General features: G+C 41.8%; 1 protein-coding gene across 3 annotated transcripts in view; it reads left to right on the top strand.

Annotated features, from left to right (window-relative positions):
• Positions 1 to 25389, top strand: part of LOC124613177 (uncharacterized aarF domain-containing protein kinase 5) — a 171059-nt gene that overhangs the window by 44403 nt on the left and 101267 nt on the right. For all 3 annotated transcript variants that reach the window (XM_047141815.1, XM_047141814.1, XM_047141816.1), the window contains exon 4: positions 18981 to 19115. In XM_047141815.1, coding sequence (XP_046997771.1) covers positions 18981 to 19115 — 135 coding nt within the window. The remainder of the gene's footprint in view (positions 1 to 18980; positions 19116 to 25389) is intronic.

Below are 25389 nucleotides of genomic sequence, written 5' to 3'. Positions count from 1 at the left end.
CTTTGACAGGATCTTGGCAGTTGCATCTGCCATTGCAGGTAGACTGTGCATGACATAAAGACAACAAGAAAAAGCATCAGTGGCCAACCGCCAGAAAATGTCTAAAAAGGACCAGCAGACTCTTTACATAGATTGCTTAGGGGCGACAAAGCGAAAAAAACAGTGCGCAGCACCACCTGCTGACCCTATGACCCTAACACCTGGGGGGAGGGGGGGGGGGGGGGGTCAACACAACAAGGTGTTTCACCTCCCGAGATAGATGCCCAGCCAAAACACATGGCAGTGCAGCAACAGTTTTGCGTTACAGATTCCCCTGTGACCCTGGTGCAGTAAGCAGAGAACCTCCCATATTCTGGGATCTGGAACCTGACAATGGGAGTAAATCCATCTGGTGACAGGAGAATAACATCAAGAGTGAGAGGCGATGTCTCAGCACATAACAATTGTGAAGCAGGTCTGATGTCCAGCCTGTCAAACAACGCTCAGTCCACCCATGTTGTACCATGCATATGACCTGCCATAGCACTGGATCTGGTGCCACAACAGAGGCAGTATGGAAACTGGCGATGAGGAAGCAGTCTACCATGTGCCTTGCCTCTGTATACAGTTGAAAACAGAGCAGTTCCTTCTGGTTGAGTGGGGCATCAGCGCCCATGGAGAGTTGTGCAGAGCGTCTGTGTTCTCATGTTGCGATGTAGGACAAAAATGGTTCTCAAAATTGTACCTGAACAAGAACAGAGTCCACACTGAAGATAATGAGTGGCTTTGTCCACTAAGAACACAAATGGACTAAACAAGATTCCAAGGGCTTACCGTCAGTAATTAAATGAAATTTTGCGCCATACAAGAACACATGAAGTTTTTTGAGAATAATATTACTGAGCTGAGGTGAGTGTTTTTGCCACAAAGGCAATAGGCTGTTCAGAGCCATGTGGATGGCGATGGGTCAGGACTGCTTCCACCCTAGTACTCGGACCAATTGGTAACCAAGACCAGATGCTTGCCAGGACGAAATGTTGCAAGACATGGTGCAGAGTGAAGACAGTCCTTGAGCTGCACAAAAGCATGCTCACAAGCTGCAGACAAAACAAAAGGGTGATTGTAGCTGCTCTGGGAATGAATTTGTGACAATAAGCTACTTCGTTGAAGAATGCCAGAAGTTCTCTTAAATTGGATGGGTGGGCAAAGCAGTAATGGGAGTAATATGTTCCATAAGGTCCACACACTGCTGGGTAATTTCATGACCCAAGTAAACAATAGAAGGCTGGAGAAATTGAGACTTGGCAGCATTGCATTTTAGGGCCACTGCCTGTAGAGCTGCAAACAAAGAACGGGTGTTACGTAGGAGAACCTCCATGATGGCATTTGTCACGATATCATCAAGATAATTGATGCACTGAGCGACACCCCACATAACTTGTTCTAAAAACTTTTGAAAGATGGCAGGTGCACTAGCAACCCCAAACATTAGCTGTTGATACTGATAGAGGTTGAAAGTCATATTAATCACTTGTTTGAAGCCTCATCCTACAAAATCTGAACATAGGCTTTGGCCAAGTCTATTTTTGAAAAGAATTGTCCTCCAGCCAACATTGTGAGCAACTCCTACATCTACATGTACATATATATTCTGCTAGCCACCAAGCGGTGTGTGGTGGAGGGCACAATTCACCCCAAAGTCATATTCCCCCTCCCTGTCTGTTCCACTCGCAGACCACATGAGGGGCAAATAAGACCGTCTGAATGCCTCGGTACGAGCTCTAATTTCCCTTATCTTTGAATGGTGATCATTGCGCGATTTGAAAGTTGGTGGTGATAATATATGCTCTACATCCTCGGCAAAGATCAGATTTCGGAATTTAGTGAGCAGCCCCTTCCGCTTAGCGCATCGTCTATCTGCAAATGTGTCCCACTTCAAACTTTCTATGAGATTTGTAACACTCTTGTGATGGCTAAATGTCCCAGTCATGAATCTTGCCGTTCTTCTTTGGACCTTCTCAATCTCTTGAATCGGACCCAACTGGTAAGTGTCCCATACAGACGAACAATACTCTAAGACTGGACAAACTAACGTATTGTAAACTATTTCCTTTGTTGAAGGACTGCACCACTTGAGGATTCTACCAATAAACAGCAATCTAGAGTTTGCCTTGCCCATTCCTTGTGTAATCTGATCATTCCATTTGAGATCATTTCGAATAGTCACACCCAGATACTCGACGGATGTTACTGCTACTAAAGACTGGGCATTTATTTTGTACTCATACTTTAATGGGGATTTTCGCCTTGTTATACGCAGTGGGTTACACTTACTAATATTGAGAGATAACTGCCAATCATTACGCCACGCATTTATTTTCTGCAAATCCTCATTGATTTGTTCACAACTTTCGTGTGATACTACGTTCCTGTAGACTACAGCATCATCGGCAAACAGTCTAATGCCACTGTCAATACCATCAACCAGATGATTTATGCAAATTGTAAAAAGCAGCAGACCTATTACACTACCCAGGGGCACACCTGAAGTCACACTTGTTTCTGTTGAAGTCACCCCGTTCAGGACCACATACTACTCCCTGTCTGTTAGAAAACTATCTATCCAACCATATATGTCATCAGATAGGTCGTAAGCATGCACTTTATGCAGCAAGCGACAGTGCGGAACCGAGTCGAACACCTTTCGAAAGTCGAGGAGTATGGCATCAGCTTGGGAGCCGGTATCTAGAGCCTGTTGTAAGTGATATACAAAGAGGGCCAGCTGTGTCTCGCATGACCGCTGTTTCCTTGCATGACCGCTGTTTCCTAAAACCGTGCTGGTTTGTGCAGATGATCTTCTCAAAGTCTAGGAAGGTCATTATGTCTGAACACAAAATATGATCCATGATTCTACAACAAACTGATGTCAGTGAAATTGGCCGTTAATTATGTGCATCTGATTTTCTACCCTTTTTTATAGATTGCTATGACCTGGGCCTCCTTCTAGTCCTGTGGAACTTTCCACTGTTCCAATGATCCCTGATAGACGATGGATAAGAATGGCGCTATATTTGTAGCATAGTCAACATAAAATCTTACGGGGATACCATCTGGGCCAGATGCCTTCCTGGTGTCTAAGGATCTTAATTGTTTTACAATCCCAGATACACTAAACACTATGTCAGCCATCCTTGCGTTTGCTCGATAATTGAAAGGGGGAATGGTGCTGCAGTCCTCTACCGTAAATGAGCTTTTGAAAAGAAAGTAGGAGACGAGATACTGGCAGAAGTAAAGCTGTGAGGACTGGGCATGAGTCGTGCTTCGGTAGCTCAGATGGTAGAGCACTTGCTCGCGAAAGGCAAAGGTCCCGAGTTCGAGTCTCGGTCGAGCACACAGTTTTAATCTGCCAGGAAGTTTCATATCAGTGCACACTCCGCTGCAGAGTGAAAATCTCATTCTGGAGTTTTTGAAAGCTCGGCTTAGAATTTCAGCCTTCTGTAGATCATCATCAGTTACATTACCTGTACTGCCAGCAAGAGAAGGTATTGAATTATTTGTTGCTTTCGTAGATTTTACGTACAGCCAAAATTTTTTGGGTTTATTTTTAGAATCTGCAGATAAAATATTGCTTTCAGATTCATTAAAAGAATCTCTCATTGACCTTTTGACAGCTGCTTTCATTTCCCATAATTTCTGTTTGTCAGTGGGTTGTTTATTTCCTGTGTACTCAAGAATTTCCCTGAATTGTTCTGCGACGTTTGTTGTGGATGCTGGTGGTCTATAAAAACATCCTAATACAGTGGTAAATCCTTATCTGATTGTCAGCTTTATCCAGACTATTTCACACTATTTCACAGTCCGACCCAGTATCGATCTCAACTGCATTTAAACAGCTTTTAACTGCAATGAACACACCACCTTTCATAGCATCAGTCCTATCCTTCCTAAACATTGTTCAATCCACGTTCAAAATTTCACTGCTATTTATGTCTGGTTTCAACCAGCTTTCGGTACCTTATACAATATTGACATTGCTACTGTTTATTTCAGAGAGTAACTCGGGGATCTTGTTACAAACAATTCGACAATTTACTAACATGAGATTTAGCATATTTAAATCCTTTGGAATGACCTGTTTAGGTGAACTAACAATTTTTACAATTGGCACACCCACATCAGTATTTTTCAGGCCAACAGTTTGTTTCCCATGAGGAGGAACCTAATCTAAAAAAAAACCATGTGCATGCCACTAGTACCCATGTAGCTGCTTCATGTGTGTAGCACACCCCTGACCTATTGAGGGGCATCCTATAACCTCCTATCCCATAGCATAGGTCGAGGAATCTACAACCATTTTTGTCACAGAGTAGACGTAGCCTCTGGTGTAGATTCTCCACTCGACTCCAAACCAGGGGACTCCAGTCCACCCTGGGTACGATGCTGCAGATCGTCAGCTTGGCTTCCACTCCTCAAGAGATGGAAGCCACCTTCGCCAATTTAGCCAGCCTTCAAAAGGGCCCAAGGATTTCCTTGGAGCCCTGACGACAGGCATCATTGGTGCCGACATGCGCAACAATCTGCAGTTGGCTGCTCCCTGCACGTTCAATAGACGCGGGAAGAGCCTCTTCCACATCCAGGACAAGGTCCCCCAGCAAGCACACTGAGTGAACGTTGGACTTCTTCCCCACCCTAGCCACTATGTTTCTGAGGGGCTCCATGACCCGCCTAACATTGGAGCTCCCAATAACTAACAAACCCCTACCCCCACGTGCCTGTCTGGACCTTACTGAAGGAGTGGCCACTACCCAGGCAGAAGGTACATTCTAATCCGGCTCCCTCCCCCGCCCCCCCCCCCCCCCCTTTCTTGCCTGCAGACAGTGACTAAGACAACAACGTAACAGTATGAATATCAACACCCACTGATTCCTGCAGTGACTCTTGAGGGAGTAGAGATTGACATATCACCACTGTGTGACCTTTTCCTTCTTTTACATTTATGGCAAGAAGCCTAATGCTTGGTGCAGGCCACCCACTTGTGCTGTATGAAACAAGAGGGGCAAGAAGAGAAAGGTGTTCACTGTTCCTGCTGCCAACAATGTGTTGATCTGTGGCAGCCCGGTTGGCTTGTTTATACTGCGGCTACCTCTTCTTCTCCCAGCACATGAGGTTCCAAGCCCTGGATCTGCATGCTGTCAATAATGGCTACATCACTCCAAGCCTCTAATTGGTGGCCTGTTGTGTGAGAGACCTCAAATGATTGTGAAATATTCAAAACTTCTGCCAACTTAAGGGCAACCTAGTGCACTTCCTTATCTGGGGCCGAATGAATGATTGCAACATGGACCATAGTGCCTGCATAAGACTCCTGAGGGTTAGCCGTGATGAAATAACATGATTTAGGCCGTCAGTCTCGGCTGTGGCTGTTTGCGACATTGGTAGAATTCAGCACATGCAGCGGCAAATGCGTATGCTTCTGATGATACGAGGACAACAAATGACACATATCGTCAAAAGAAAGCAATGTTGGCTCTTGCAGAAGGGCTAACTGGTGCAGTATGTGATACATATGAGGGAGTATCCATGATAAGGAAAGAGCCTTACACACCTCATTGTCGATCACCTGGAATGCCATGAAATGTTGGCGAAGCTGCCCTTTTAATCATCCCATTGTTCCATGTATTCATCATACAGAGGGAACGATGATGGTGAGCAACTGGCAGTGGAGCCTGGATCAGCATAGCCAACAACCATTCCAGCATGGCTGTATTTGTCTGCTGTATTAGGTCACAGAATGGCAACAGGGATACACTGAATTTAGTTGCATATATTGCACACATTGACAACTGAGGGGCTGGAGACCCATGTATAGCGTTATGAGGATTCTGTCTCCATCTCGCATTGCTGGAATCGTGTTGTGCATGATCCGCGTACCAGGTGAGTGTGGTTGGTGACTGTGTTGCCCCTGGCAGCCACCTCAGGTAGTTGTAGGTGTGCCATTTGAGTGTCGGTGCACACTATGCTTGGAGTAGTGACCCAGCTCACATCCGCTGTGGGCAGTAGGTAAAATAACCGGAGGGTTACTACAGAATAAATAACACATTACAGAGAAAAATTCGCAACTGCTGTGAGAAACTCCTGTACAGAATGTTAGGAGTGTGCCCCAAGGAAAGCTTTCAACTTGAATATGTGATTTAGCACTCAATTTTTTCAGTTTTACTGGAAGTCTATTGAAAATTAAACCTGCTGGATAACGTGCACCTTTCTGTACAATGTGTAAGGAAGTGTTAACTAAGTGTATATTATTTTTTCTTCTGTTGTTCACAGAATGAATGTTGCAGTTTGTTCTGAATGGAAAAAATGGAAATGATCGTATGGCATTGTTGACCTGCAAATCCCCATTCGGGGGAGTTCGGCCACGGTATTCCAAGTCCTTTTTAGTTGACCCCACTTCGGCAACTTGCAAGTCAATGATGATGAAAATGTTGTTGAAGGACACACAACACCCAGTCCCCTGACGAGAATCGAACCCGGGCCCCCTGCGTGGTAGACAGTAACGCTACCGCTACGCTACGGCGGCAGACAGTGATTGAATGATTGAGTATCATCAGCAACATATCCCTTGATGGCATATATGTACAGGGATGGCAGAGCTAGAATTGTGAAATGCCCGAACAACAGCCTAGACGAAGTTGGCTAACTGAAACTGCAGATCAGTCTGATTGCCTGTTTCTGGACTAAGAATATACCTAGTGAGTCCACAGAGTTGCACCAGAATACACCACCATACGAGATAACAGAGAGAGAATGCAGAGAAAACAGAGCATTTGTGTTTCAGGGTTGGAGACAGTGACAATTCTTCTTGTAGCAGAGATAACAGTATTCGGTTTCTGCACAAGATCCTGAATGTTATACTTCCAAAAAAGCCTTCCATCTACCCTTAGTCCTAAAAATTCAAAACGGTCAACTTCGTTGACTGTTTGACCACCTTCAGACAATAAAATTTCGTTTTTGCAGGAGTTACGTGTTAGGAACTGTATGAATTGCATTTTGTTACAGTAAAATGTGAACCTGATTGAAAGCCAAGTGCCGATGTTACTGACTATCCTATTAGCTACATCATTTATATTAAGTTTCACGTCTTTCACCATAAGACTTGTGTCATCTGCAGTGAGAACAATTTCTGGGTCATCTGTTGTGTTTAGTAGCATAGCATTGATATATATCACGAAATGTAATGAACCCAGAACAGAACACCCCCGCCCCCCCCTCCCTGAACTTAACAAGCCCCCAGTCAGTTTCACAGTTTCAAACCTCTTCCTTGTTTGTTGACACTGGAGGACAACCTTCTGCTTCCAACATTCCAGATATGAGGCTAGCCATTGTTGAGCTTATTTAAATTAAAGAAAATACCTACTGTCCTCAGCTACTGTCTAGCCCTACTGCCTCGTACACACAAGAATCAGTAGCATTTTCTGCGGATACTCCTTTTTCTGAAACCAAACTTGAGAGTCTGTCAGCAGAATTGTCACTGAGATGTGCCAGCACTCTCGTATACAGTGCTTTCTCAAAAAAGTTTTGAAACCAGTGGTAGCAAAGAAACTGACCAGTAATTGTCTATGTCGTCTCTTTTGCCCTTTTTGTAAAGTATTTTAGCCTGTCAAGAAACTAACCATACTTGAAAGATACGTTCAGATGACTTGAGTACAAAATTAACATGTGGTGCACTGATCTTCATAATCCTACTTGAAATTTCATGGCACCCATGGGAGTCTTTACTGTTAAATGATGTAATAAAGTCAAGTAGTGATTGGCAAATATATTGCTCACCTCTGATGAATCACTAACAGTTCAATCTCATACAAGAGGAGAGTAACGTGTTGATTGCTAACATTCTGTTCTGATAACGGTTTCACAATTGACTATGTAACCTCTTTCGCAATTGACCATACAGTTTTAACTTTGTTCTGAGAACTTTCTATTCTCTTTGTGTACTGCATTGTTGTAGCTTGTTTGATGACATTCCTCTGCACTTTGACGTACTGTCTGTCATAAAATTCTGGTACCGGGCTCAGACTGTTACGATACAACTCCTGTTTCTTCCTTCATGGTAGTCTAATGCCATTAGTTATACAAATCAGTTGTTTATTAGTACTGCATATATGCTTGAACTATTTTAATGGGAAATAGCTGTTAAAGATAGTGGCAAAAGTTTGAAGAAGTATATTTGTCATTCAAATATTCAGTATTGTAGACTTCTTGCCAAGTTAACCCTTTGACTTTTGCTTCAAATGTCTGTATGTTGCAAGTGGACTCATATCTCTAAATCTTTTGTTTACTAGTTTGGGATATGACTCTTCTTTGATTCCTTTCAGTATTGCTGTCTGTGCAACATGGTCTGACAGGCCATTACCAAGTTTTTCCATACTGTACCCATGAAATAGAGAACAGGCTGTGGAAATATTGTCTGGTGTTTCCCTGAACCCTAGAAACCATGTAGCCTGAACAGAGATCTTTTAGAGACTTATAATGAAAAGTTTTTTCTGTGAAAATTCAAACTGTCCTGAACAACCTTCAAAGATTTGGTCTTTACAGTGTTTTGATAAATAGCTCTTTTGGATGAAACATTACATTTGCGTTAAATGGCCACAGAAAAACTATACACTTCAGTCCTATTCCCCCATAATGGTAACATACTGGTTCAAAATGTTCCAAGAAAAACAGTTAATAATGAGTATACTGAAGCAAAGCTCCTAGGTTCTTCTTTAGTAATAGAATCAACTACAAAGAACAGAAGGTCAAGGACAATTTTTCATCATACATAAAAGGCTTAGTGGAATGAAACTAATCAAATTACATCCCTCTTAAACAAGGGATAATTAATTCAGATGTTGTATGGTTCGTAGAGCTTCTTGTCAGTACCACTAGCAGCTTTCTGTGTATTGGTAACTACCTACAGGAAAATTGTGCTGTATAAATTATATGGAGGGACGAGGAACAAGAATATTTTTACAAAAAGCAAGTGCTCATTTAAAGTTCTAAACACTTGGATATATTGTCTGAGCAGTATTTTGGCCCATGTACCTCCGAACTGAAAGGCACTTGTCCAGGTCTTCATCGCAGCCATTTATAATGCTCCTTCTTGTAATTTCAGACAGACAGTTAATGTTCTACTACAGCAACTAATGGAGAAAGAAAGAATACAGTACTATGTGTGCACAGTAACTTGATAGCTCTTGTGTAGCTGATTGGAGCCAATAAATTTTGTAGAAGTCACCTGGTATTGACTTGTTTCCAGTTAGTGGCAACTTGTCAACAACAGTACCATTTATGATACATTTTTGTTGCAGTATTTTGTAGTTTGCACCAACAGGTTTTCATTTTCCTCTGTACAAATACATTTAAATTATTGTTGCCACTTTGTGTAGAAGTATGATGTACAGCTACATATTCATTTCTGTTACATAGTATCAACCCTGAGAGACTAGTCCATGTCCAAAGCAATAATTGCATGCACTAGCTTCCAGCGGCCATTACTGAAGGGTTAAGTTATTGTGCATGCATAATAGTTTTAGGCAAAACCAAACAATGGAAAGTTCAGGATGGAATAACAAGGTATTATGTAAAGGATAAATTGCTACTAACCATATAGAGGAGACGTTGAGTCACAGACAGGCATGACTCCTCTCCTATATATGGTGAGTAGCAATCATCCTTTTCATAATTCACAGTGGTTAGCACACTGGACTCGCATTTGGGAGGACAACAGTTCAATCCCGTGTCCGGCCACCCTGATTAAGGTTTTCCGTGATTTCCCTAAATCGCTCCAGGCAAATGCTGGGATGGTTCCTCTGAAAGGGCACGGCCGACTTCCTTCCCCGTCCTTCCCTCATCCGATGAGACCGATGACCTCTCTGTTTAGTCTCTTCCCCCAAACAACCCAACCCAGCCCCCTTTTCATAATACTGTTTACAATACTTTTAGGGAGTTTAATGTAAATTACTTGACTCATTCTACAGAGTTGATCTTGAACACTAATGTGATTCTTCATCTTAATCTAAGGCTTCCATACAGTCACTTGCTGACCAATCTGGTATGGCAGTTAAAGATACCAAAATGAAACCCGAAGTTTTAAATTTCATGTTCAAGAAATCATTCACACAGGAGAATTGCACAAACTTACTGTCATTTGACCATCAAACAGGCACCCGTATGGACGACATAGTAATTAGCATCCCTGGTGTAAAGAAACATCTCAAGGAGTTGAAAACAAATGTCACCAGGACTAGATGGAATCCAGGTTTGGTTGTGTGGAGACTACTTTGTGGCATTGGCTCCTTACTTAGATTGCATTTATTGCAAATCTTTTTCCCAGTGCAAAGTGCCAAGTGACTGGAAAAAAAATGGAGGTGGTTGCTGTGTATAAGAAAGTCCAAAGAATGGACCCACAAAATTACAGAACAATATCACTAACATTGATTTGCTGCAGAATCTGTGAATGTATTCTCAGTTCGAATGGCCCGTTTCTTGCATGATATACTGCGAACTACGGGTGAAGGGCAAGTGGGAGATTCCATATTTCTAGATTTCCAGAAAGCATTTGACACGGTTCCCCAGTGCAGGCTGTTAGGGAAGGTATGAGCATAGGAACAGGTTCAAGATATGTGGGTGGCTCGAAGACTTTTTAAGTTGTAGAACCCAGTATTTTATCCTTGATGGCAAGTATTCATCAGAGACAAGGATATCATCAGGAGTGCTCCAGGGAAGTGTGATAGGACTGTTGTTATTCTCTATGTACATAAAAGATTTGGCAGACAGGGTGGGCAGCAATCTGCAGTTCTTTGCTGATGATGCTGTGGTGGATGGTAAGGTGTCAAAGTTGAGTGACTGTAGGAGAGTACAAGATGATTTGTAGTTGGTTTGATGAATCGTGGCTGTCTCTAAATGTAGAAAAATTTAATTTGATGCAGATGAGTTGGAAAAGCAAACCTGCAATGTTCAGATACAGTATTTGTAGTGTCCTGCTTTGCACAGTCACATTGTTTAAATACCTGTGTGTAACATTGCAGATCTATACGAAATGGAATGAGTATGGGAGGATTGTGGTAGGAAAGGCAAATGTTCAACTGTGGTTTATTGGGAGAATTCTGGGAAACTGGTTCATCTGTAGAGGAGATGCTAGTGTGACGTATTCTTGAGTACTACTTGAGTGTTTGGGATCCATTCCAGGTCAGATTAAAGGAAGACATCGAAGCAATTCAGAGGTGGACTGCTAGATTTGTCACTGGTAGTTTCAAACAACATGCAAGTGTGACGAAGGTGCTTCAGGAACTCAAATGGGAGTCCCTAGAGGGAAGGCAATGTTCTTTTCGAGGAACACTGTTGAGAAAATTTAGAGAACCAGCATTTGGGGCTGACTGCAAAACAATTCTGTTGCCTCCAACATACATTGTGCATAAGAACCATGAAGACAAGATATGAGAAATTACGGCTAATACGGAGGCATATAGATTGATAGATTGTCATTTTTCCTTCATTCTGTTTGCGAATGGAATAAGAAAGGAAATGACTAGTAGTGCTATGGGGTACCCTCTGCCATGTACTGTGAGGTGAACTACAAAGTTTCGATGTAGATAAATTCCTATAATAAACTTCCCTACCTGAGTCACTGCCAGTCCCAGTATATAATCTGACTAATTTTTTACAAATAAAAATAAAATTGAAAACAATGCTGACAGACAAGTTGTAATAGACTTTTCCAATTGTGATGCATAAATGTTGATCACCATATAGTGTGCCTCAGAACACTGTGGGAGCCTGCTGTAAAATCAAGCAAGCTCATAAATAGTTATAACATTTAAATTTTTAAGCACAACCTTCAGCATGTTGTGAGGCAATGCATGATGCCAAGCTACAACTTACGATTACGTGTGGGGAAATAACAACAGATAATACAATGAAATCATTGTTTTATTAAGAAAGATAACTGTTCGTTTAGTGTTGATAGTATCGTAAGGCAGTTCCTCTGCAGTAGTGAATAAGTTGGATATCCTTCATGCAGCAGTGTGATAAGACTTATTGGCTAATCTTAAGAAAGGGCCACCCACACACTGCATTTGTTTGCAGTATAGAGCGGAAGTGTGCAGTGCACCTCTATGACCAGTAGGGATGAGCCAATGTCAGGATAGTATCTGTGAACCAGACATGTCTTTGTCCTGATAAAATGTGAATTAATCATATTTTGTGAAAGGTCTTTTCTTCACACTCCGCTTTTGCCACTTGGCATACATAGCGAGCCGTACTGATATATTTGCTGACAGTATGAAATATGACATTGTGATACTTCCAAAATGGGAGAAGCCACAAATCTGTACAATTACAGACCTACAGGGCTTCGACAAAAATATAGGAACACAGTAAGAAATGCATGCTTGAACATAAATGCAGATGCTAGTCAAGCCTGCAGGTTGCGTTGTTGTATTTGACCATGAACAACACCTGCACAATGCCCTTAATATGTTGCAGATGTCAGTAATGGTCAAAACAGTGTTCTGTGTAGTTTTGAGTGCATTATTTAGGGTATAAGTGAATTCGAATGAGGGCAAATTGTTGATGCTTATATGGCAGGTACTTCCATAACAGAAGTAGCCAAAGTGCTCTGTGTTTCAAGAGGTGCTGTAGCAAAGGTTTAGACCACGTACAGACGAAAAACATCACCCTATAACTCACGACGTGGCCAAAAGTGTGTGCTTCGTACTCATGACAGACAGTCATTGAAGAGGATTGTGATGAAAAATGAGATGACAACAGCTGCAAAGGTCACAGCAAACCCTGTCAGCACCAAGCATCACAAAGGGGGCTCAAAAAGCAGGGAATTGTAGGGCGGGCTGGAATTCCAAAACTATGCATCAGTGATGCAAATGTCTGTAACGGGAAAATGTCGTGCTGAAGCCATAAAACCTGGAGCTATGAAAGAAAGCCATTCAGTCAGATCAGGCTTGTTTTACACTGTTTTCAACTTCTGGCAAGTTTACATTTGGTTTATGTTGTCTCAAGCCTACAAGGCGGACTGCTTACTGGCAAGAGTGAAACATGGCAGGGGTTTGGTGATGATTTGAGGAACCATATCGTAGTATTCTATGAGCTCCATTGTTATTGGGCAAGGTCGCTTTTACTGTCGAGGGTTAAGTGACCAATTCTGCTGATCAAATCCATCTATTGGTACAGTATTCGTTCCCCAATGGTGGTGATGTGTTCAGTGACAATAGGGTCCCTGTTTACAAAGCTTGCATTGTCCAAGACTGATTTTGTGAGGACGAGGATGAATTGTCACATCTCCCCTAGCTACCACAGTGACCAGATCTCAATATTATTGAGACTTTGTGGTCTTCTTTGCAGAGAAGTTGAAAATCAAACCACGGAAAGTCCAGGGTGGAATTATGACAATATCGTGATTCACAGACAGACACAACAAAAAGACTGCCATATATATTGAGTTTTTGGCCAAAAGGCCTTTTTCTAAACTAGGGAACACACACACACACACACACACACACACACACACACACACACACACACACAACAAGCCTGAGTCTGGTCTCAGTGCCCAGAGACAGTGGTCACAGTTATGCTTGCATGAATGTGTGTCTTTCCTTTATTTAATACCATCATCGTCAACTAAAACTGTAAGCATTTTGCAAGAGGAATAGTATAAGATTCTCTAGAAAACCATACAGTGTTTGTATTTATCCATTTTGAATGACAATGGCTTTCCTACACCGTATGGTAATTTGTTGTGTTTTTGGTGTTTCTATGTTTTCATTGACACCCTGTATTTCCCTTAAAACAGTTTTATGAACCTATTCAAATAAAGTGTTTCATACTGTGATTGTTAAACATCTTGGCTTCCACATTAAAAGTAAAAGTCCATTTGGGCTTCAAAACGATATGTCAATCAAGAAGGCAGTCTTCATTTGTGTGAATGGTATCAAAATATGAGCAGTCTCCCAGTGGTACCTTTTGTTTAAGCAGTTTGTGAGTAAATATGTTTTCTTAATCTGATGAAAACCTTTGACTGGGTTATTCACAGACTACTATCACTGTTACGTCTGGGGCCTGTTAGGTAACACGCTAAAGTCCTATCACATCAACAAGGAATCAAAAAGTCATAGTTAAAATTGTTGATTACGAATCAAGAGTAGCTATTTTATCGGAGTGAGGATCTATTCATTATGGAATCTCTTAGGATTCAATTCTGAATCTGTTGTGGTTTCTAATTCTTAGTAATAATGTACTCACACCTGGTGACTATGAGGCTTGATTGTAAACAACATCTAAATTGTGACTGAAAGTTAGTCAACCAGAGGCACAAATAACATTCTATCCAAAGTCATGAACTACGTTACTGTCAACTCTCCTTCAGCCAATCCTTGCATAACCCGTTATAGCCATCAAACTGCTGTAGAGATAATGCCACTGGTCAGAATGACATCAAATTGCAACAGAATATTGTCGGAGAAGGGGGAAAACATTTCAGAAGAAAAATAAATAGTTACAAAATGTAGCAATAGATGGTGCTGTAAGCATCATAATTTAGTAGAGGTCAACTACAAATGACAAATGAATCATGCAACAATGCTTAAGATGCACGTTTGACGTTAAACAAACTGTACGGGTGTGATACTGTTAGTTATGTGAGCCAATCCACCATGGCAAGGAAATATCACATTGGATGGGATAAATCGGTTTCTAATTGTCCTGAGGCCAAAAACCGCATAAAAAGCATCACTCATATTGGTTATTAATTGTCCTCAAGCCAAAAACCACATAAAAGCATTAATCAAAATCAAATCAAATTATTAATTTCCATGTCACTGGTGCAAAACATGTTCAGTATGCTGTCCACCGTTTTTTGCAACAAATTGAAATCGAGAAACAGCATGTTCCACAACTGATTAAAGTGTCTCCAGGGTCACATTCAGAATGCATTGCACAATGCATGTCTTGAATGGACCTAAGTTTGCAGTCGGAACACTGAATGCCACATCTTTCAGATAGCCCCACAGCCAGAAGTCACATGGATTAAGATCAGATTGATCAGGACAGCCAGGCTGTAGGGAAATGGCAGCTGATAATTCTAGCATTTCCGAAATGGCGCTTCAGCAGCTGCTTAACTTGATTTTCAATGTGCGGAGGTGCGCCATCTTGCATAAAAATGATCCCATCCACACTGTTGGAGAGCTGGAATGATGTGTTTGCACAAAAGACACTTGTACTGGTAACAGGACTGGAAGCACTTGTCTCTTCGAAAAAATATGGCCCTATGATAAATGGTGCCACAAACAGGCACTACACAGTGACTTTTTCAGGATGAAGTGGTACCGGTTGATTTGCGTGTGGATTTTCCAGTGCCCATATTTGACAATTCTGTGTATTGACATATCATGTCAGATGAAAGTGGGCTTCGTCTGTCCACAAAATCTTCCATGATTAATCATTGTTCACTTCCATGTGAGCAAGAAATTCTAAAGCAGAGGTCTCTCTTGCTGGCAGGTCAACAGGAAGCAACTTGTGCACGTGGGTGATTTTGAATGGATAGTAAAGAACAATGTTTGGTAGAATTTTACGCATCGTGCTCATGGCAATGTCTTATGTTCGGGCAATTCTCCGTGCGCTACACATTTGCACACCACCACTCATGTCATCCTGCATTGCTGTGGCCACTGCTTCCACTGACATCGAATCAATTCGGTTTCTCCCTCTACCAGGTTGCACACCAAAAGAACCCATCTTTTCGAATTTCCGAATCATTTTCTCCAGACCTACGGCAGTCATTGGACCAATGCCTTTTTTCAAAGCCTTCAGTGTCCAGAGCGACGTGTGCACAGTCATCGTTCTTGTAATAAAGCTTTACAAGCAGAGCGCGATCCTGCATTGAGACAGTCATGGTGAACGTCGCATACGCGAAAGGAGGAAAAGCCGTGTACCCAGTGTGTTTATACAAACTTCAATGGGTCGTGCGCATGACAGGTGTTTTCATTTTTTTATCCTGACACATACAGTACCATTTATTGATCAATTTTCGCACTATTTTTTTTCTTCTGCCATACGTTTTCCCGCTTTTCCCATAATATTTTGTTGCAATTTGACATCATTCTGAGGAGTGGGGTTATTTCTACAGTGTTTTGAAAGTTTAACTTTAATTATAATCACCCTGTAGAAAACAAGTCGACAATTCAGTAAGAGCTTTCAGCTCAATGAGGCTGCCATATGAATAAGCCTGATGTGGCCTTTAATGGCTTCGTTTTGTCACTCCTACATTGTTAAAAAGTATACATTGTTATCTTTTGTTCTATTGATCTGTTCTTTATTCTGCAAGTAGCTGAGTCTATCAAAAAACCTTACACAGTACTTTTCTGTTGCCAAGTATCTTGGTGATTCTTATTTTCTCTACATGTGTCTTAACTTTTGTGTTAGCCTAACCAGAATCAATGAACTTTTTGTGCTACTTATGCATCTGGAAATGCCATTCCAAGTCTTCCGTTTCTGTGTACCCAGCTGCACAAGACTGCATAGTGGTTAAGGCCCTGAACCGATATTTAGAAGAAGCAGGGTTCGGACCCCTAAGTTTTAAACAATGGAAAATCCAGGATGGAATGTAACAGTATAATGTTCTCAATGGTAATTTCATGTTATTTCATTCATTTCGATGACTGCTTCAAGGCCTGTGCCATCTGGATCCTTACCGCCAACACCAGTCTTTCTGAACTGCACAGGTGGGAACTTTCCCTGCAATACATCCTATATCCCTGTAACCCTCCTGGCCTCAACCTCCATTAGTCATTGTCCTCACCCTTCTAGCTCTTCCCTGTTCCCATTCCAGCACTACACAGCCCTCTGTTCCACCAACGTACCCAGTCTTTTCACTTCTCTCCTTTTCCGCTAACTCCCTTCTCTCCCCCACCCTCTGTCTAACCTGCTGACTGCACCTAGCTGCCCCAGTCTCCACCTCGTCCCTGCATGCTCCTAGCAGGAGTTTACCATCCCCCACCCCTACCCTGCTATTCCTCCCCTTCCCTGGCCCAGCCTCCTCCTTACCCCCACCCATTTCCCTGTCCCACAGTGCCCTGCTGCTTGCAGTCTGGCTCCAGTGCCAGACTCTGTGGTTATGGGTGTGTGAGTTGCAGTTGTGTGAGCATGTGTGTGTGTGTGTGTGTGTGTGTGTTGTCTGTTTTTGCCAAAGGACTTGTTGGACGAAAGCTAACTTTCCGGCAGTCTTTTTGTTGTGCCTTTCTGCGACTCAGCATCTTTGCTTTATGGTGAGTAGCAACTATTCTTTTCATTATATTGCTATATTCAAGTTTTTTGTTGTTTCCAAAACTGATAAAGGCAAATGCTAAGATGATTCCTGTTAAAAGCGTATTGACTGTTTCCTTTCCCATCCTTTTTGTATTCGAGTGTTTTCTTGGCATCCAGCAACCTTGCCATTGACAGGACACTAAACTGCCCTCTTCCCTCCTTTCCTTTTGTGTACTAAGCGAGAGTGTTATCAAGTTGTCGTATGTGGCAGCAGCCACTTGCTCCTCACAGATATAGTTTGGACAGTAGGGACATCTTTGGGCTGAGCAGTTTATCTTGAGTAGTCTTTGGAGTCTCCAGAGCGTGGATAATGTTTTCTCAATTCCAGATCCAGATCCAGATCTAGTTTTAGTCAAAGAGATTACTGTGCATGGTGTTGATATGAAACAAGGCATACCACACTATTTAGAGCTCTGCTAAATTCACCATCGTAATTCCCGGCGGGGTCAGGGATTTTCCCTGCCTCGTGATGACTGGGTGTTGTGTGATGTCCTTAGGTTAGTTAGGTTTAAGTAGTTCTAAGTTCTAGGGGACTGATGACCATAGCTGTTAAGTCCCATAGTGCTCAGAGTCATTTGTCATCATCATAATTGGAGCTTCTTTTGCCATTTTAAAATTTCACATGGAGGCTAGAGTTTTTAGTTACATCTTTGCTATTGATTTACAGTAGTCATTGCAGTTCAGAGGTGTCCACAAGAGACAGGCTTGTTTTGTGGTTCAGCATACTTCAGTTCACTCAGGAAAAAGATAATTGACAGTGTGTTGGACGTGTTTACTTTCAATGAAAGTTGGCAAGGAAAAGTGATTATTTTTGATACATAGTGCTTAACTTAAATGCATTGTGTAAGAATACATGATAATGCATGACACCATGTCACCTATGCTGCTCTGACCTTCCTCAGTGCGGAGGGTGTGTGACAGTTGCCATTCTTCAGGCCTCTTATCCACTGAAAATGTCTGATCATGATCATACAATGAAGGCATTCATGGCTGGTGTTTGTGTGCTTACTGATTTCTATTTGTGTGTTTGGTCCTAGTCCAGGTGTTACTGAGATACTGGCACACATCAGTTGCCAGCCACTATGATTGATGAATACTGGCAGAGAGTTGAAACAGCATGAAACTATGTTCTCACATCTTTCATCCAGGTTCATTTGTATTAGAGCCATTGCCATCTTTATACTTCATTTTGCACCCTGTATACCCTGAAATCACCTACAAATTTAATTGTATACTGTTCTGGCTGTATAGCATACGCACAGCAAGTAAAATTTCGTTATTTGCTATCCTTCCTGAGGCTGTAAGTTTAACACTAGCAGTGTAATTAAAAAATTGACTGTGTGACTACTATGATGTGTTGTTTTCTACATATGTCTAGTTCTCATAATTTTCATAGTTATTGAGGCTGCATAGGTGTCTAAGAGGTATTGTCCTTGACTCCCTGTAGCTGCCATGATTTAAGTTGTAAGTTTTACAAAAAATGCAGGCCACTTTAGTGACATGAGCAATGTTCATCAACCACTGACCTGTATTTATTGTTCATTTATTGATTAACTTGAAATTTCTTTTTTTTAAATAGATGTGTATGTTGAAAATTATTTGTCCCATATAATCAAAATAACATTTCATTGACATTTCTGTTTTAGGCCCTTCAGGATAAGTGCTTGACTCGTGAAACAGGGGAAGTTCTTCAGTTATTTATGGAAGACTTTGGAAAACCACACACAGAGATATTTGAAACTTTTGATGAGGAACCTATAGCAGCAGCTAGCCTTGCCCAGGTCAGTAGCAAACTTCATGTTTAAAGCTATATTAGACAGCAGTAAAGTACTCATTTACATTTACAAGTTCTCAAAATAAGAACAGAATTGATGAAAATGAATAGAAAGGGGGATGCCCTTACAAGGCTTTCTTGAGATTAAAAGCAAATAAGAAGGGGGATTTTGATAAATAAACTGCAAAGGGAAGAAAAAGTAACTCAGAATGGGATGTACTTGAGGAGTGGGAACCAACTTTGCATATTTACTGTAGCAAAGTTACAAATTCTGTACACTGACAATGAACTACAGGCTCGTAGTTGGTAAAACATGTTATGGGATTCATTGCAGTAGTTTTGAGAATGGCTTGGTTCTGGTCTAGTATTACTTACTCAAGAAAGACAACCATTAGTAGAATCTTGTATAAAATTGCTGCCAGCTATGCAGTTGGATAAGTTTTGGCATCTGCTCCGACAGCAATTTTATTTTGCGCAATATTGTTCTAAGTAAATTATAATTGTGGACAATTCAAAAAGTTTTTGACTGCTATTTTTTAAATTAGTAAACAAAATTTTGTTTACTAGGTTGGGAAGACAAACTCATTTGATGATGTGTTATATGTAAGGGGCAGTAAATGCAAACAAGACAGTTGAAAGAAAAATCATTTCATTGTTTATTGTTATAAAATAATTGCCGCAACTGTTTCTACATTTATCCCAGTGTGAGAGAGAATGGTCAACGCCTTCATCGAAAAATGTATGTGGTTGCCTGCAGAACCATGATTGTACCAGGTTTGCACCTCTTTGTCTGAAGAAAAACAGCATCCATGAATGTCTTTCTTTAGGTGACCAAAAATATGCAAATTGCACGGGAGAGATTGTTACTGTATGGAAGATGGGCAGGCCCACATGTTACCAAGGTTGTTTCAGCTTTGCTGCAGAAGTTCTGCTGGGATGCCCCTACACATCCTCCTTATACTCCCAATCTCTCCCCATGTGGTCTCCACATTGTTGGTCCCCTGAAGACAGAAATTTGTGGACGTCATTTTTCTTCACATTAAGAGGTGCAACATGGATGCAATCGTGGATCCGTAGGCAACTGCAAACATTTTTTTCTTTGAAGGCATGTGATGATGTCAGGCTTCATACAGCTTAAGTCATACACAAAAAACAATCATGCAAGGATGTGTTATGTTCTGTGAAGAGTGCAGAGCATCTAAAGCAAGTGCTATGTGGTCCACTTTCAAAGCAGTACAAGTGCAGTTCCCTGTAACATCTGGTAGTAATCCAGTCCTGGAAAGCACAGATCCTCTACTCTGTACACCAAGCAAGTTGACAGACACCAGACTAAGACGACAGTGAGTCAGTCATTGTGGTGCCACAGTTTTTTCTGCTGAGGTGAGGCATGTGGTTTGTCCACATGACTCACTTATGGTGTTACTTAGGATGAAAGTGCAAGGAGCTGGCTGGCCACATTATCTACGGGCTTCTAACAGCTTCTTCCTCTTGCAGCAGTCTACATTGATAGTGAACTGTGATGAGAATGCGTCAAAGGAGAATTTTCTTATGGGAATACCTCAAGGGGGTATTTTCCTATGGGAATCCATCAAGGGAGAAATTTCTTTTAACAATTTCTGTTTTTATGTGGACTTGAGTGCAGTGCCTTAAGTGACTGCACTTAGTATTTGAAATTCCTCCCTCTTTTGTGGTTTATGGTGTTTTGTTAGTCCAATTACTTCAGACAAAAAGAAACTTTCTAGGAGATGAAAATGAGCCTATATTACTGGCAATGACAACTGTGGAAGAAAGCAGGACTCCAGTCTCTGTCAAGCTGTCCAAATTTAGGTTTTCTGTGATTTACCTAAAACGAGCAAGGTGAATGCTAGGATGGTCCACTCCACAGCCAATTCCTTCACTATTATTAGTCTGTCTGAGCTTATGCTCTGTCTCTAATGACCACCATCCATGAGGCATTAAACTCGTATTCTTTCTTCTGCCTTTCTTTAATATGCACCAGGATATACCACTTCCTGCAGAATTATTCAAGAAATATTGAATGTAGCTTTGGGAAAAACAAAAATGACCATCTTTCCAAAATGTTCAGCATGACCTTTGTTATCACCAGAAGATAATGAGTAGGTCAAAGACGTTACTCATAAAAATTCAGGCTGTAGGATGATTCAGGTAAGAGTTATAAAAACTAATACACTAATTCCCAAAAGCTAAATATGAGGTTCATTCAAATGAAACCTAGTCAGTGTGTCTACCTTTGCCTTACACGTAAGGTGGCACCACAAACTGCGGGTATGGTGGCGCCATCTATTTGTAGAGAGACTGATGCGTGCGCACAGTTTGATGTTGCGTAGTGCCAGTGTGGTTTCATGCCGAAGAGGAGGTGGTCACACAAATTATCGTCCACTACCAAACATGCAGATGAGTAAGCAGTAACAAGGAGGAATAATTCGATTTTTGGCTGCGGAGGGAGTTGGGGCTGTGAAATATAGCGATGAGTGAAGGCTGTGTGCAGTGAGTACAGTCTGAGTCATTCAAGTGTTGTGGAATGGCACAAACGATTCCTTGAGGGGCGCGAGTCACTGAAAGACGATGCTTGAACTGGACAGGCTCATTGTGTCATCACGCCAGAAATGGTTGCGGGAGTGAATGCTTCAGTCTTGGATAACTGCAGAATCACTGTGGACAAGATCCATCGGTTTCTGGCTATTAGTGTGGTCACCGCTCACACCATAGTGCATCAACACTTGAACTGTTGAAAAATCTGTGCGCAGTGGGTTCCCCATCGACTGACTGCCGAACAGTGCAATTTTCGAATGGCACTATCTTTGAGTCCTACTGCATGTCTACTGTCATGTGTACTGTATATAACCACATTTTTGAGTTAGTAAAATCATTACTGTCACTTCACACTAGTGACTGGGTTTCATTTGAATGCCCCTTATATAATCAAGAAATGAGAACATATTTCCTTACCTGGAGGCTTATAGGGTCACAGGACAGTATAAAGCTTAATCAGGATACTTATGTCATCAATGGTGTCCAAAATGTAAATACAGAAGCTTTATACCAAGAAGATCAGTTTGGATTCCGTAGAAATATCGGAACACATGAGGCGATACTGACCCTACGACTTATCTTAGAAGCTAGATTAAGGAAAGGTGAACCTACATTTCTTGCATTTGTAGACTTAGAGAAAGCTTTTGACAATTTTGACTGGAATACTCTCTTTCAAATTCTGATGGTGGCAGGGGTGAAATACAGGCAGCGAAAGGCTATTTACAATTTGTACAGAAACCAGATGGCAGTTATAAGAGTCGAGGGACATGAAAGGGAAGCAGTGGTTGGGAAGGGAGTGAGTCGGGGCTGTAGCCTCTCCCCGGTGTTATTCAATCTGTATATTGAGCAAGCAGTGAAGGAAACAAAAGAAAAATTCGGAGTAGGTATAAAATCCATGGAGAAGAAATAAAAACTTTGAGGTTCGCCGATGACATTGTAATTCTGTCAGAGACAGCAAAGGGCTTGGAAGACCACTTGAATGGAATGGATAGTGTCTTGAAAGGAGGATATAAGATGAACATCAACAAAAGCAAAACGAGGATAATGGAATGTAGTCGAATTAAATCAGCTGATGCTGAGGGAATTAGGTTATGAAATGAGACACTTAAAGTAGCAAAGGTGTTTTGCTATTTGGGGAGCAAAATAACTGATGATGGTCAAAGTAAAGAGGATATAAAATGTAGACTGGCAATGGCAAGGAAAGTGTTTCTGAAGAAGAGAAATTTGTTAACATCGAGTATGGATTTAAGTGTCAGGAAGTCGTTTCTGAAAGTATTTGTATGGAGTGTAGCTATGTATGGAAGTGAAGCATGGGACGATAAATAGTTTGGACAAGAAGAGAATAGAAGCTTTTGAAATGTGGTGCTACAGAAGAATGCTGAAGATAAGGTGGGTAGATCACGTAACTAATGAGGAGGTATTGAATAGGATTGGGGAGAAGAGAAGTTTGTAGCACAACTTGACTAGAAGAGGGGATCGGTTGGTAGGACATGTTCTGAGGCATCAAGGGATCACCAATTTAGTATTGGAGGGCAGTGTGGAGGGTAAAAATTGTAGAGGGAGACCAAGAGATGAATACACTTGCAGATTCATAAGGATATAGGTTGCAGTAGGTACTGGGAGATGAAGAAGCTTCCACAGGATAGAGTAGCATGGAGAGCTGCATCAAACCAGTCTCAGGACTGAAGACCACAACAACAACATATTTATAAAAAAAAAAGGTGACAAAATAGTGCTTGTTCCGTACCCCTGTCTATAGATTTATCAACAAAAGTAATGGATTTTTGAAAATACAATTTCATTGGGTAGATAAAAAGTCTACTCACCAATTGGCGGCAGAAGAAACCCCATTTAAAGATATTGTAATAGGCAAGATTTCAGAGCCAGTAGTGCCTTCGAGCTGAAGAGTTGACAGGGAAGGAAGAGGGTAGAAGGAAAAGAACTGGTGAGGTTTAGGGAATAGGGAGTGTTCAGGAAGGTTGCTCAGAACCATGGGTCTGGGGAGAAGTACTGGATGGGATGAGGAAGAAAGATTGATTGTTGGGGACTGCTCTGGACGAGGTTTGAAAACCTGAGCGCTTAAAGGTGGAAGATAAGGTGATACACCAGACAAAGAGTACTGATAAAACATAGTGTATGAATTAATAAGAGTGGAAAGCTAAGTGTGTTGTATGTGGCAGAGGTGGGGGCTGGGAAAAATACACAAGCCAGAAAATAAATGATATAGAAAACTAAAAGGATATACAGAAAAGAACAGGTACTGAGAAGTTATGCTGAGGACAAAGAAAGTGATGTTAATTAAGGCAGGTGGGTGGCCAGAACCAAGGACGTGTTGTACACCTGCAGAGTACTGAGAAACTAGTGTCTGGTGGAAGAATTCAAATGGCATGTGTGGTGAAATGGGTACTGAGGTTACGTCTGTCATGTTGTAGAGCATACTCTGCAACAGGATATGTGTGGTGCCAGTATACACCCTTTGCCTAAGCCCATCCACTCTAACTGATAACTTGGTGGTAGTCGTGCCAATGTGAAAGGCCAAACAGTGTTTACATAACAGCTGGCATACAACATGTTTCATTTTCAGGTGGCTCTCCCTTTATATGTTTTGCCTGTTACAGGACATGGTTGTAGGTGGGTTCATAGGGCAAGTCTTACAGCGTGGATGGTCACTGGGGTAGGAGCCATATGCAAGGGAAATGGACACACAAGGAGTACAGGGTCTGATAGTGGAGATTGGGAGGCCAATGTAAAGCTATTCTAAGTGAGGTGGGCAAAATGTCAAACAGAATGGACCTCACTTCAGGTCATGATTTTAGGAAGTCATAGTCTTGTTAAACTATGTGATTATTACATTCAAGACCAGGATAATAACACCGAGCATGGTGGCGCAGTGGCTAGCACACTGGACTCACATTCGGGAGGACGACGGTTCAATCCTGCGTCCGGCCATCCTGATTTAGGTTTTCCGTGATTTCCCTAAATCGCTCTAGGCAAATGCCGGGATGGTTCCTTCGAAAGGGCACAGCCAACTTCCTTCCCTGTCCTTCCCTAATCTGATGAGGCTGATGACCTCGCTGTCTGGTCTTCTCCCCGAAACAACCCAACCCCAACCCCCAACCAGGATAGTACTGAGCGACAAGGGATGTGCTCCAAAGTTGTTTTTTGGGGGGATCAACGGTACCAGGATTGGATGTGATGGCCCAGGAAATCTGCTTTTGAACTAGGCTGGTAGGGTAATTACGTCCAGTGAAGGCTGAGGTGAGAATGATGGTGTACTGCTGTAAAGAGTCTGCATCTGAACAAATATGTTCGCCTCAGATGCCAAGGCTGTACGAGAGGGAACGTTTGATGTGGAAAGGATGGCAATTGCCAGAATGCAAGTATTGTTGTTTGTTAGTATGTTTAATGTGAATAGAAGTGTCTAGCTGACCCATGGTGGGGATGAGGTCAACATCAAAGAAAGCAGCATGGTATTTGGAATAGGACATGTGAAATTCAGTTGGCAGAATGTATTTAGAGATTCCAAGAATTTGAACAGACACACACTTATAGCTTTCGGCCACAGCCTTCATCAGTAAACACACACACACACACACACACACACACACACACAGAGAGAGAGAGAGAGAGAGAGAGAGAGAGAGAGAGAGAGAGAGAGAAAGCAAGCACGCCTCACGCATACACGACTGCCAACTCCAGCATCTTGAGGTGGTGGGGAAGGGATAGTA

This window comes from Schistocerca americana, chromosome 4, assembly GCF_021461395.2.
Source record: "Schistocerca americana isolate TAMUIC-IGC-003095 chromosome 4, iqSchAmer2.1, whole genome shotgun sequence".
Classification (NCBI taxonomy): Eukaryota; Metazoa; Arthropoda; class Insecta; order Orthoptera; family Acrididae; genus Schistocerca; species Schistocerca americana.
This window is presented reverse-complemented; position numbering and strand designations above follow the sequence as displayed.